Below are 13,981 nucleotides of genomic sequence, written 5' to 3'. Positions count from 1 at the left end.
TCCCAAAATTACCCACTGCATATTTCTAAATCCTAGGTTAAAGTTTATTAAGTCATTGACATTGGCCATTGAAACTGGCCTACTGTAACTGTTTGTCCAACAATGGAAAAGTGGCCACCGCCACCTAAATGTAATCCGGCTCTTATAAGTCTCCTGAAACGTACAAAGGAATTAGTCCTGAGTAAAATTGTTTATATTATGAATTAGAACAGCAATATCACTTTTAAGCGCGTCCACCAATGATCTCTATCAGCGCCGATTGACCCTGCAGCTGATTGGTCGACATCAACAGTCACATCAGCTGGTTTGGACTATGATGCTATTTTTGCTTCAGACGCGAATAACGTTACACGGATTGTAGCTCACCGAGACAAACATCATTATTTGTAAGTATGATTCCTTCGTTATGCCACAGGGTTACTTACTTACTCGATTACGGAATGAAGACCGCAGAAGCCTGGATAGTTTGTTTATTTTGCATGACGTCTGCTTGTCGACTCTGCTTCTATAACCTGATTTTTCCCCCCCGATGCGCCAACCTATTATATTCACTTACATAGAAATGTGATTAATGTAATTTTCAAGAATATGCCGCATATTTGTTGCCATCTAAAAGTCATAAAGTCGTAAATAAACGACATGCATAATGTAACGGTAAAGATTAACTTGTGTCCGGATCACAAATGTCGTTTATGTGTCTCTCCTAGGATAAGAGTAAAAACAAGAAGAACAGTGTTTTGAGGTTGCCATGGCACCGACAAAGGTAAATGCATTTTAATAATCTGAAACGAACTGAAATGTAACAGTAAATGGCGAATAGATCATTTTAGTGCTGTTGTTATTGAAGCAATCGTAGTGTTTGGTACTGTTGCACAGTTAGGTAATTATGTATGCTTATTGCTCAAGGTCTGTTATGGAGGAATTTTATTATTATAAGCTACAGAACCTCTAGCAAGCACACTTTTGCTTTATTTTTCTTTTCTATTCACAAGTGCAATAGTACCTGTTATTTGAGTCAAACAGTATGGTATATTATTGTCGATCTAAATGACTCTTTAACAAAATATGACATCTGATATTGTGTCCCTTTGAGGATCAAAAGCCAGAGCCTGGAGACCTTATTGAAATCTTCCGAGGCACATATCAGCACTGGGCTATTTATGTTGGAGAAGGTTATGTGATTCACCTGGCACCTCCCTGTGAGTATTTTACATGCCTCAAATTATGTTTATTGAGCTTAACTTGCATTCAGTCCGAAACATTCCATTTAAGTCTCAAGAATGACATGTAAAGGTCAAGCGCTTTACAGACTTGCTTTTCTTTCTCTTCAGCTGAACATGCTGAAGCTGGAGCCTACAGTATGATGTCAGTATTATGTGATAAAGCCACAGTGAAGAAAGAAGAACTTTATGAAGTAGTTGGCAATGATGAATACTGTATCAACAACCTTCTAGATGAGAAATATGAGCCACGTCCTGTTCGAGAGATTCTACGGGATGCACATCGTTTTTTGGGACAAGAACTTCCATATTGTGTCTTTAGAGGGAACTGTGAGCACTTTGTTACAGAGCTGAGATACGGAAAACCACAGTCCCGACAGGTACAGTTTAAACATCACAGAAGTAATAGTGTGAAGTAGTGAATAGTGCTTTCAGTAATTTCTCCAAAAAATGTGAAGATCACAGTATTGCAGCACTGTTTTATGGTAAACTATTTAATATTGATTTAGGCAACAGTGATGGGAGCTTTTCTTATCATACAGTGAATTAATATAATACTTTCTGTCCATTGTCATAGGTGCGGAAAGTGGTGGAGATCGGTGTTGGAGTTAGTCTTGCTGCAGCAGCTACCTTTGCGGTTCTTGCTGCTGCTGCAGCCATATTTGGCTCAAAAGACAAACAGAAACGGAACCAGTAAAGACTGGGGAATGAAGAAGTGAAAGCACAGTTGTGGAGACCTTTGATATTTAAAGTCTTTAAAATGTTTATTGCACTTAATGGAAATAATTAAAAGATTTAATGTATTGATTAGGCAGGCTTAGTTTTAGGAGCACAAATGGAAATATTCCTAAACAGAACAAGAGATTGTCAGCAACCAAACAAAACCCCATCTGTTCTGTTGTTTGCTAACAGTGGTGCGTTTCGCTACTGACAAATCTCTGCATGAAAGATTTTATTTAAATAATTTTGATATCACACATTGCTCTTTCTACTGGTTTCCTATTAACACTTCAAGCACTTTAAAATAATATAATATAAAATAGCAAGCTGAATATTTTACCAAATAAATCCTAAAATAAACTGGCATGTTATTTTTGTGCCATTAAATATTTGACATCATATACTAGGTGTTTGTGTATTTCTTAATGTGATTAAACTATACCAGCATATCGTAGATGTTACTTGTTAAATTAATTCTGTTGTTCCATGGTGCAAGATTATCATTTACACAAGAAAATCGGAAGGTTTCTGCATAGCTGGCCTGCCTTACATCAGCTCAATGGGACCTTTGTTACCATTTGCTAGACTAAATTCTTCTGACAGCAAAGCAGTGGGAAGCATAGCAATTGGACAACAACATCAGAGACATTGTGTTAAATACCTGTAATGGATCAAATGAATTTCTCATTAAAGGGGTCATATGATGCGATTTCAATTTTTCCTTTCTCTTTGGAGTGTTACAAGCTCTAAAGTCTCAAATCCAAAGAGATATTATTTATAAAAGTTAAGAGTCAGCCACGCCTACCTAAAATGGCTCGTTCTAACACGCCCCCACATGTCTACGTCACTATGCGGGAAGATTTGCATAACGCCGCCCAAATGTTCACGTAAAGAAAGAAGGCATAACTTTTATTCTCGCTGTAGTATTGTTGCTGCTGCCGCCGCCATGTCGTGAAGGCGCTGTGTGTTTCGTTGTGAAAGCGAAACTACTTTGTTTGGCCTTCCAAAAGAGGACGATATCTGCTTCGTCATGCCTGGAGCTGATCCGTGCTGGTCGCTGAGGAAATACATCAACTTTGCGCTGTGGATCGCCGGATCGGCTTTCACCGTGGACGAAGCGGAGTCCAGCCCGGGGTCGTCACATGTGGTTGCCGCAAGCCCACCCGCCGCTCCTTCGTTGAATCCGCCGCCGGCCTGAAAGCGAAACTATTTTGTTTGGCCTTCCAAAAGAGGACACAACTAGAAATCAGTGATTAAGTTTGTCATTTCTCCGATCACAAATGAAGGCATGGTTTTATGTTTACGATGCAACGCAACGCGTAAAAATACAGTATAAGTCATTATAATCCGTAATTATGTCCCCACTGGATGCAACAAATGCCTCGTTTGTAATGGGTTTTAATGTTTATGTCTCGTCGCTCCGGCCGGACACGGTATGTGAGGGGCGTAACATTTCCGTCACATGCTTGAGGTATTCGGCCAATCACAACGCACTGGATAGCTGTCCAATCACAGCACACCTTGCTTTTCAGAACAATGAGCTTTGTAAAAATTGACGCGTTTCAGAAAGGCGGGGCATAGAGGAGAAACAATAATGTACAGTATGTGGAAAATAATGTGTTTTTTTAACCTTAAATCCCATAAACACATTTCATTACACCAAATACACAAAATAATGTTCTTTTTAGCAACATCATATGACCCCTTTAATGGTTAAGGTTAAACTCATTTTGTGGTATGTTGATTAACACAAAATGTCATTTTGATTATTCTCTTTAGGAAAAAAAGTAATCATCAAGGTAATGGTGAGGCACTTGAAAGTGAATGGGATCAAACAAAATTGACACCGCACTCATATCCATTAAGACAAGGGTCAACTACATAATGAAAGTAAACAACATTAATGAAAGATAACAATTACCATACTGTGCAATTATAATCTGACATCATCTTTGGCTGTTGGATTTGCCACCACTCCTTAAATAAACATTTACAAATATAGCGCTGGCCAAAGATAAGGAAATGAGATTGAAATAAATACATTAGTCTTACTGTCCAGTACTTTGAATTGAAGAAACCTTTCTTCCTGAGTTATGTTCATAAGCCAGTAATGCATTTCAACCCTAAATTCTTTCAATTTTAATCACAGGGTTATACTAAACCTTCTGACCAATAACTTTCCATAACTTTGCCCAACCCTTGTCATTCCCACATAAGGATTTTTAGATTTTTTATTTTTTTTTGATTTTATATAGAAAATATTGTATAGACAATTCAGCTAATTAAATATTTTAGAGTTGAACACTACCAGTGTTTTTTAGGCCTGGGAATTATAATATTAAATTCCTTGATATTTCTAGATTTTTGATGACTGTAGAAAATAAATCTCACCACTTCTTCTGTTATGTATTTTTAGAAGGCAACACTGTGTTTCTGGCAGTTCAGTGAGACCTTTGTTACCATTTGCTGGACTAAGTTCTGTGAATCATAGCAATTGAGCAACATGATTCTGTATAGCACATTTCCAAAGACAGACTGCTCTTCTTTATTATAATACATATGAAGTTGGATTTTACATCTGTGTGTACAGTACATTAATTACCCCTTCTGAAAATATTGCACCAGATTTCACAGACTGTCTCATTAACTAAAATCATCTGTTGATTAGTTTATTTTACAACATAATCAGTACCGCCTACTTGGAACGCAAAAGAAGGCACAAACCAACAAGCACATCCACCCTCACCCTGTCATATGGCAAACAAAGAAAGAACAAAACACCTTTCATGAGTTACAATGTTTTTTGGTCAAGTGAATCCTTTGTTTCGAAAATATTAATCTGTGTTTATACATGCACTAGTAATGGCATTGTTCCATCTTAGGATCATGATTAAGTAACAGCTAACATGTTTGATTTTCTCTGCATCATCCATTTTCATGTCCTCAAAGACCGCATTCAGGGTAAAGTGGTCCTTAGTTAATGTATAATCAGTGTACATCCATACACAGATATATAGGATTATATTATTCAAATTTCCTCGACTCCTAATAATCATGCACACTCAGTAAACTATGATATTGTGTATTATAAAAGTCATGGTACTGTGGGGAGAGTAAAGGTATATCATAGTCTAAGGTGTGTTAGCTGTTCCTCAGTCAGCAGACACGGCTGAATTTTAGTTCTTCCAAGTTGCCCAGCGTACATCACGGAATGTTTCTTTAAAATCTCGCAGTCCCTTCATCTTCAAAGTGTCAATGATCTGTTGTACCTCCAGTGCTCAGTCCAGTTTGCGTGCGCCCAGTTTGAGAGGACCCTTTGCCGCCTTGCGCTCTGCCCGTTTGGCCTCCAGCTCCTTCCGCCGCTCTTCTCGTTTCTTCTTTGCTAATTCTGCTTTACTTAAACCTGAGGGAGTGAAAGCATGGTTATTTGTGATGCACATTCTATATTTTCTAACTGAAAACACAAGAATGAATCTGCATTTTAATACGCTGGTTTAAGTGCATAAACTGGAAAACAAATGTCTCTGACCCTGATCTCCATCCAGTGACTCCCAGTTTTCTTCTGTTCCCCAGTCTCCAGCACTGTCTGCGTCCCAGCCATCAGACTTCTGTGGACAAAAAAACACAAACATTATACACCGGGAGGGAACTATAACATTTAGCAATTTACAATGAAAGGAAATACCTCTACCAGAGACTTACCGTAGTACTTCGTTGTGACACACTGGACAACAGATCGGATGTTGTTGATTTTCCTTCCGCTCCATCCCATTTACAATCGCTGGCCAATCGTACCCCTTCCTGTGCAGAGCTTAATCTGCCACTCTTTGGAGCTCCGGTTGAGGCTACACTTCGAGGTGTTGGGGTGAAACTCTCAGCCAGACTTCCATCCTCATCCCAGTCATTACCCCAGCCCTCATCAGCAGGTGAACTTTGACCCTGACCATCTGCGTCTTTCTCATTAGACCAGCTGTCATCGGCATCCCAGCCAGAGCTCCAATCAGAACTCTGCTTCTTGACTGCCTCAGAGGACTTCCGGCCCACCTATGGAAACATGACAAGAGTAGTTTAGCCTTATTAATGGAGAATACATCATTTATTTGTGAAGTAACATTTGAATGAATAGAATTGTCTCATTTGATCATTATATTGCAATGCACGTAAAATATTCTCGATATATTTTGAAATATTTTTATAAAATATATTGAAAATCCCATCTCAGACAACCACTGTAGAACGAATATGGTTAAAAAACCTGTAAAGTTTTTCCATTTAGTAATTTTAAGAAAGGATATTGTATATATGTCCTCAACACTTGCACAAAGCAAACGCTGAATAAATCAAGAAGGATAATAGTGATCTTTTATTCGATAAGCTACACTAATGCAAATCACTTACACTGCTTTTCTTCTGTGTTGATGACATTGCCGACCAATCAGAATGCCAATCGTCTGGATCTGTTTGGACTTTTTCAGGGTCCTGTGGGTGCACAGAGATAAGGAATTATTCAAATTTCTTTAGTATTCATGTGTAAGATAACTTTTAACACTATAAAATGTCAAGCACTGAAAAAACACCAGAGACTTTACATAATTTGAATAACCATCTTTCACCTCAAGGCTTCCCCAATCTTCATCATCCCACCGATCCCTATCTGGCTCCACTGTCTCCTCAGTTGATGTCTCTGATTGGATCCCACGTGCACCTGACGTCTGTGCTCTCATTTCTGGCCCTAACAGGAAAAGAGGAAGTTGATGAGATAATAAACTTGGTGCCACTCATTTTAATGTTTATTTCTGCTCATAATTTTATTTGAAAAAATTAAATCTAATAAGATTGCAGATTTAAAGCTGTTTGGTAGGTTGAAACTAGGTTATAAAATAACTGTAATCAATCTAAAATCATACTTGTTAAATCATTTTGCTTATAACTAAAGATTTACTTCCTTGATAATCTTCATTCCACTTCCTTAATTTATCATACTTTAGCTGTCTAAATTGGAAGGCTATTTCCTCAGGAAGTCATATTTGTTGGCTGCATATGTCATTGAGGATGCCTCATTTAGGAAAAATAACCATTACATTCCAAAGAAAGACAGAAAGTACAGTCATTTACGCTTCATTCGAAGTAACAGGCAATTTTATAATGGTTATTTTATTTTTTTTAAATGAGACATCCTTGATGTATGCATGTGACAAATGTGACCTACACCGGGTGCAGCCTTTGACATGAGACATAGCTTCTGTCTTGTTGCACACCTTTGCTTGCGGTATTTGTGGGTACTGGTCCAGCAGCAGGTTGAGGGACAGGGTTGTTTTCAGCAGGTGGTGCCTCCGAACCAGCCGGAGCATTTCGGATGAGTTTGGAGGTGAGAGATGAGACACCTGTTACCGCCCATCCTGCCCATGTAGCAGCTGAGCCTCCTGTCTGAGCCGATGCAGTCACATCCTTCTCTGCAATTGAACCGTTAGCATTATTTTTATTCAATTACCTTCATTTGGGAAGACTGAATTTTTTATACATTTTTGAGTAAACTATCCCTTTAAGATAAGGGACAAAATGTGACCCTGGACCACAAAACCAGTCACAAGGGTCAATTTTTTAAATAAAGCTGAATAAATAAGCTTTCCATTGATGTATATGGTTTGTTAGGATAGGACAATATTAGACAAAACAATTTGAAAATCTGAAATCTGAGGCTGCAAAAAAATCTAAATATTGAGAAAATCCTCTTTAAAGTTGTCCAAATGAAGTCCTTAGCAATGCATATTACTAACCAAAAATTAAGCTTTTATATATTTATGGTAGGAAATTTACAAAATATCTTCATGGAACATGATCTTTACTTAATATCCTAATGATTTTTGGCATAAAAGAAAAATTTATCATTTTGACCCATACAATGTATTGTTGGCTATTGCTACAAATATACCTGTGCTACTTATGACTGGTTTTGTGGTCCAGGGTCACAAATATGCTTTTAAAAACATTATACCCATTTCAGCTAGTTTAGAGGGGTCTTCAGAAACTGTCTCCAGCTTACTGAGGAAACTTTTTATGGCTTTGAACGCCTACAGGAACAGAAATACTTAAGTTAAATTGTCTGTTTTAAAAATGATGGATTACACACCCAAACCACAGAACATAAAAATAGATACTGTATCAGTGTGCACATCAGTTCTGCTGTACATTTTCTTTACCTGATCTCTGACGTTTTTGTCTGGGTCCACAGTCAGTGTGCACAGTGTGGGCAGAATACGATTGGCGCTTTCTGCCACACTATAGTACTGATGGGTGGCAGCAAACCCCAGCACGCCTGCTGCACGTGAGGCAGAAAACGGGTCTTTAGTTGCCCGTGAGAATGCAGAGATTAATACACGCTGGCGCATCTGAGAAAAAAGCATCGGAAAAAAGATGGTCATTGAGATGAAACAATATGCCTGACAAGTGAAGGATTATGGGTTTTAGATGCAGTTACCCCAGCATTGAGGTAGGGGGCAATTTTGCCCAGGCAAACGGTGGTGTTGCAGCGGATGGGGCCCTGATCGTCCCGGGCCTGGAGTCGTGCAAAGTGACGCATCAACTCTTGATTTAAATTGGTTTCATTTAATTTAGGGGCCAACAGTAGCATGGACTACAAGAGAAAAAGAAATTAAAAGAAACATTATTTAAAAGTGTTTGCTAAATGCATAAATGTAAATGTATAAATATGCCAACATCAGTTACACTGAGGGTCAAAACACTGGAAAGGAGAGAAGATGGAGCATACAAATACCTTTACAGTCTGCTCTCGGATGGCAGGGTTTGTGTCTGTGAAGCCATGAACCACGTGTGGAAAAATCTGTGAGTTAACTGCTGCTTCATTCAAATACTGAATAAACTGCTCCATCTGGAAAAAAGAGAGACAAATAGAAAAAAGAATACATTTAGAACTGAGACAGTGTGTATGATAGAGTCAGAGAGTTTGGGTAAGACTTTGGTATGACGAAACTCTAATGTAGAAAACTCTAATGTACCTGCTGTAGCAGTCGTATCCTCATGGCACGGTCGGTAGAGGAGAACATCTTCACTATGACTGGGATGATTTTCTGCTGGTACTCCTCAGCTGACAAATACTTCCCTACCTAACACAAACAAAATATCAGAACTTTATTAAAGAAACTTAAACCTTTTGGATAAGATGCTCTGAAGATAATGTACAACATGGTTAAGCATTAATGCAATACCAAAAATGTCTATCACCTTAAATAATGGAGTGAGGACGACAGCGCCAGCATTGCCGAACTCGAAGGCTGTAAGGAGCTGGGGCAGCACTTTATGTTTACAGAAATCTTCAGGAAAAGAGTCGAGATTTTCACTTAGGTCCTGGAAAAACTGCTGCTTCTCTGCAGGTTCTTTAATCTACATGAACACACAAACAAACAAGCTTTTATGTGACTTATCTGACCTAAATCTATGGTAATCATGTTACAGTATTAATGAAAACACATAAAAACAACACAACCCACACAAATAGCCTGATCATTCAACATACTGTTTTATCATTTTACATAAAAGATTTATAACATCTGAATTATTCATTTATCAAAGCATATTCATAAATATACATTACTGTTAAAATATTTGAGGGTGGTTCAGCAAGGAATGGATGCATTAAATCGATGAAAGATGACAATAAAGATGTTTACATCAAGATTTCCATTCATTAAATGCTGTTCTTTCGAACTTTCTATTCATCAAAGAATCCTGAAGAGTTTCCAAAAAATACTATGCAGCACAGTTGTACCAGCAATACTGGTAATAAGAAATGCCTCGAGCCCCAAATCCGCATATTAGAATTACCAACACCAAACTTTTGAATGTTAGTGTAATACAACACAATACAGGCTCACAGAAAAAGACAAACACACAACTGTTTAAATACCTGTATCTCTTCCAGAAACAGACAGCTCTCCACAAAGCTGTTGTTCATAAAGCCTCCAGGAGATCTGCAGTTCAGTAAGAAACGTGCAGGGTTGGGACGAATCTTTGGGTTTGCTCCAACTAACTCACAGTAATGCGGCACTAACTGCTTTGGAATCTATAAGTAAAGAAAGTGATTTGAAAGACTCGGAGTATAAATAGCTTTTATTCTGTATGTAATAATCAAAACTACTGAAGAAAGTTGTTATTGCACAACTAGTTAAGCAAAAATGCCCTAGTACCTTGCCGAGAGATCGTAACGAGGAGGCACGTGGTAAACTTCCATTAAATACTTCCCAAATTAGACAACCGAGACGCCATACGTCCCCTGTCCTGAGATGGTACAGACACAACAATAAGCTATAGTTTATTAAATATGCATTTTACTAAATTTTTATTTTACTTGATTGAAAGTCAAGCCAATTTAAAAATTTCATAACCTATAGGAAACGTATGGGCTGAACTAAAGAATAGGAGATTTCTGCCTGTACCATTTATCTCCACCATTGCCAGGGCTCTCTGGAGGGTCATATCTCTCTAAGTCGGGGCTGATCACTTTAGGTGGCGGTAAGGAAGTGGAGTCTCCCTGGTCTGAGGTCACATGATCCAACCCTCCAAGTTTCCATTCACCAGCACGGTCCACAAAGACAGCCCACATGCCCAAGTTATTATGGTTGAGATGGCAATCGTTCACCAAGAAGCTCAGTGCTTTCTGATGGGAAAGGAGTGACAGCAAACTGAGTAATTTAACTAATGATTGAACAATAATTTCATTTTAGTCCATGCCTTCACAACTTACGACAATCTGATGAAGGCCCCATGACACCTCTAAATCACTCGCACCTCCCTTCTCCGCCTGGAGCTTCAGGTGAGCAGCCAGAGTCGTCACTGGCTCTGTGACGATGTACAAGCTTTTCTCTGTCTGACGCCAAACAGGAAAAGACAGGAGTTTTCATAAAAATGGCTTTTTAATGCAATCGGGATAAATCTTGACCGTCAAACCTCAGTTTGTGTAAAATCCCCCACTAACAAAAAGTTACTAGAATATTTGTATTCTGGGATTCAAGTATATTTAACTGACAAGGGGTTACATTCACAAAGCTCACCTCAACCTAAATAACCAAGATTGCTTCAAGAGAACAATCCCCTTATGGTTCATCATCACATTGATAAACAACATCATTTCATGGGATCCTTACCTCTAACCCATCTACGTAAGACAAGATGTTGGGATGTCTGAGAGTTTTTGTGCGTTTGAAAGCTGCTTTAGCCAGCTGTGTCTGCTCCTCTGTTCCCTGGGAAACCTCATACACGAAGACTGACACTGGCTCACCAGTTGTCTGGAATAAAGAGGGGGTACTAGTTAACTTAAGTTACAATTCATCTATAGTTGGCCAAGAAGACTAGTGCAATTAGATTTGGAAAACCCAGAATGTCGTGATTATATTGACTAGTCTTCAAATGAACGAAACAACTGATATATAGCCTTTAGTCAATAACATTACAGTAAGAACCCTCCCTGATGTTTGAGCTGCCATTATAATGCTGATCAGATAGTTACTGATGCCCGCCAGTAAACTTAGTAAATGACGATCAGATACAATTACTGATATGACATAGGTAATTCTGGTGAATGATGATGTGATACAGTTATTAATATGGCCTGTCAGGACACGTGTACAGTAAATACAAACACTGCACCTTTCTCAGCAATTTATATAATCATACATAATACAATGAGCGATGACAGACTACAAATAAAAAAATAAAAGGAAACACACAAACAAATGAATACTAACAACTGTACTTAGTCATAAGATCATTATTAAGCCGTTTAATGTGTCTGCAGTTTTCTGTTGACGTGGCCACAGGAACGATATATACGTTAACGTTACTGTGGTGAAAGGATGACAAAAGAAACCTAGTTTGTGTTATAAGTGGTCCTTATATTGAAACAAATGCGCATCTAAAGATATTTAGTACTGCCTATTAAAACATATAATCCTACAAAGAATTTCAGGGTGTTTTGAGCTTTTTATATTTGCTTTACTGCTCAACGCTACGCGGGACGTAGCTAAACTTTAGACCGAGGCTTCAGCGGCCTGCTGCGACACTACATGCTTTATATTATGTGTCAACTCATTTTACCTTGCGCTTGCCCCGACTAAGGGTCCATATGCCTGACTTTTCTTGGTTTTCGGGTAAAATCTCATAGTTGAAGTCTTTGATAGGATCCCGTGCGAAAAAGGACCACATCCTTCCCCGTCAATCCAGCCTACGATGTTGCTGTAGGACTGACAGCAAACCAACAGAGGGCGCGACTGCTCCGCGACCAACAAGCCACCAGGCCATGTGACACAATGATCCTGTTTGTAGGTTAGTTTATTCATTGTTCAATTTAAAATGGGGGGAAATCTCATTATGAAATAAATGTTTTTCTCTAATACACTTTGGCCACAATTAATGGCAATCTTTTATTCAATACTTTTTGCATCATCCTTTTGCCAAGATACCAGCTCTGAGTCTTTACCTATAATGCTTGATATGTTTGGAGAACACCTGACAAGAGATCAGAGAACATTCCTTCATCTAGAATCTCTCCAGACCCTTTAGATTCCTAGCTCCGTGTTGGTGCTCCTTCTCTTCAGTTTACCCCACTCATTTTCTATAGGGTTCAGGTCAGGAAACTGTTATTAATTATTATAATATATATATATATAATTATTATTATTTATGTTTGTTTTTGGATCATTGATCCAACCTTGGCCCATTATAAGATTTCTAGCATTAACAGCCAATTTTTAATTAATTTTGTCTGTTGGTATTTACGGTAATTGAATCCATCCGTGATGCCATGTATCTGAACAAGATGTCCAGGACCTCTGGCAGAAAAATAGGCCCACAACATTAAAGATACAGAAATATATTTCATTGTACACATGGGGTACTTTTTTCTCCTGTGTGCACCAAACCCATCTTGAGTGTTTGCTGCTAAAAAGCACATTTTTAATTTTTATCTGACCATAGAACCCAGTCCTGTTTGAAGTTCCAGTAGTGTCTCGCAATTTATATGTTGGAGTTTGTTTTCGGTTGAGAGCATACGAATTGTTGAATAAAGTTATTTTTGTTTTCTTTGCGCACAAAAAGTATTCTTCTAGCTTCTTAAAATTACGGTTGAACCACTGATGCCACATGGATTAGTGGTAAGATAAAATGTTTTGTGAATACGGGCCCTGAACTATATTCTTTGTTTTTTTCTCATTGTGATGAATGATTAAGGGAATTTGGCCTTTGTATTACCTCATATTTATACTCCTGTGAAATAGAAAAGTCATGGTTGGATAATTTCATGTTCCTAGTCACCCTGGTGATAAAAAAAAACATATACCGGTACTTTAAAGATATTTTACTCATAAGAAGGGTAACAATAATTGTGTATTAGAGAAAATGATTTATTTCACAATGTGATTTTCCCCTTTCATTTTTTTTTTTACTTCAAATTTTTTTTAATTATAATTTTTTAAGGAAAGATCAAATGGATAAACAATGCAGATTTATTTTCACAGCCTTTTTTAAAAAAATCATATTTACCAAGGGTACCAACAATTCTGACCATGACTGTATGTTACATTATATTATAGGCTAAGTGTTATTATTGCCATGAATTTCATTAAATGGGTCATATGATGCGATTTCAAGTTTTCCTTTCTCTTTGGAGTGTTACAAGCTCTTGGCGCATGAAGATCTGTAAAGTTGCAAAGACTAAAGTCTCAAATCCAAAGAGATATTCTTTATAAAAGTTAAAAGGGTCATATGATGCTATTTTAAATATCATTATTTTGTGTATTTGGTGTAACAGAATATGTTGACATGCTTTAATGTTCAAAAAACACATTATTTTTCAAAATACTGTACATTATTGTAGGTCCTCTATGCCCCGCCTCCCTCAAACGCTTCGTTTTCTACAAAGCCCCCTCCTTTGACAAGCGCAGTCTGCTCTGATTGGCCAGCTAACCCAGTGCATTGTGATTGGCCAATCAGAGCAGACTGCTCTGATTGGCCAGCTGACCCAATGCATT

The 13,981-nt window shown here is 38.0% G+C and overlaps 2 protein-coding genes across 3 annotated transcripts; one reads left to right on the top strand and one right to left on the bottom strand.

Moving 5' to 3' along the window:
* Window positions 1-267: 267 nt before the first annotated feature.
* Window positions 268-2,329, top strand: LOC107756446 (HRAS-like suppressor 3). 2 transcript variants are annotated; one of them, XM_016573551.1, is made up of 5 exons: window positions 268-386; window positions 708-763; window positions 1,094-1,199; window positions 1,332-1,600; window positions 1,798-2,329. In XM_016573551.1, exons 2-5 carry the CDS (start codon window positions 749-751, stop codon window positions 1,915-1,917), a joined length of 510 nt encoding a protein of 169 aa, XP_016429037.1. In that variant the 5' UTR covers window positions 268-386; window positions 708-748; the 3' UTR covers window positions 1,918-2,329. The 2 variants fall into 2 exon arrangements, with proteins under 2 accessions (XP_016429037.1, XP_016429038.1); XM_016573552.1 differs by having other exon boundaries at window positions 696-763.
* A 2,050-nt stretch (window positions 2,330-4,379) lies between these two features.
* Window positions 4,380-12,246, bottom strand: LOC107756489 (N-terminal kinase-like protein). Its single transcript, XM_016573636.1, has 18 exons — window positions 12,051-12,246; window positions 11,102-11,242; window positions 10,702-10,824; window positions 10,394-10,614; window positions 10,145-10,235; window positions 9,865-10,020; window positions 9,183-9,341; window positions 8,957-9,064; window positions 8,716-8,829; window positions 8,419-8,574; window positions 8,141-8,329; window positions 7,936-8,011; window positions 7,199-7,393; window positions 6,554-6,672; window positions 6,339-6,419; window positions 5,643-5,984; window positions 5,470-5,548; window positions 4,380-5,343 (listed from the first exon to the last, which is right to left on the bottom strand). The coding sequence occupies exons 1-18, from the start codon at window positions 12,156-12,158 to the stop codon at window positions 5,219-5,221; spliced, it is 2,583 nt and encodes an 860-aa protein (XP_016429122.1). The 5' UTR covers window positions 12,159-12,246; the 3' UTR covers window positions 4,380-5,218.
* Between the last annotated feature and the right edge of the window lie 1,735 nt (window positions 12,247-13,981).

The sequence above is a fragment of the Sinocyclocheilus rhinocerous genome, unplaced genomic scaffold (assembly GCF_001515625.1).
Source record: "Sinocyclocheilus rhinocerous isolate Xijiao unplaced genomic scaffold, SAMN03320098_v1.1 scaffold111, whole genome shotgun sequence".
Lineage (NCBI taxonomy): Eukaryota > Metazoa > Chordata > Actinopteri > Cypriniformes > Cyprinidae > Sinocyclocheilus > Sinocyclocheilus rhinocerous.
This window is presented reverse-complemented; position numbering and strand designations above follow the sequence as displayed.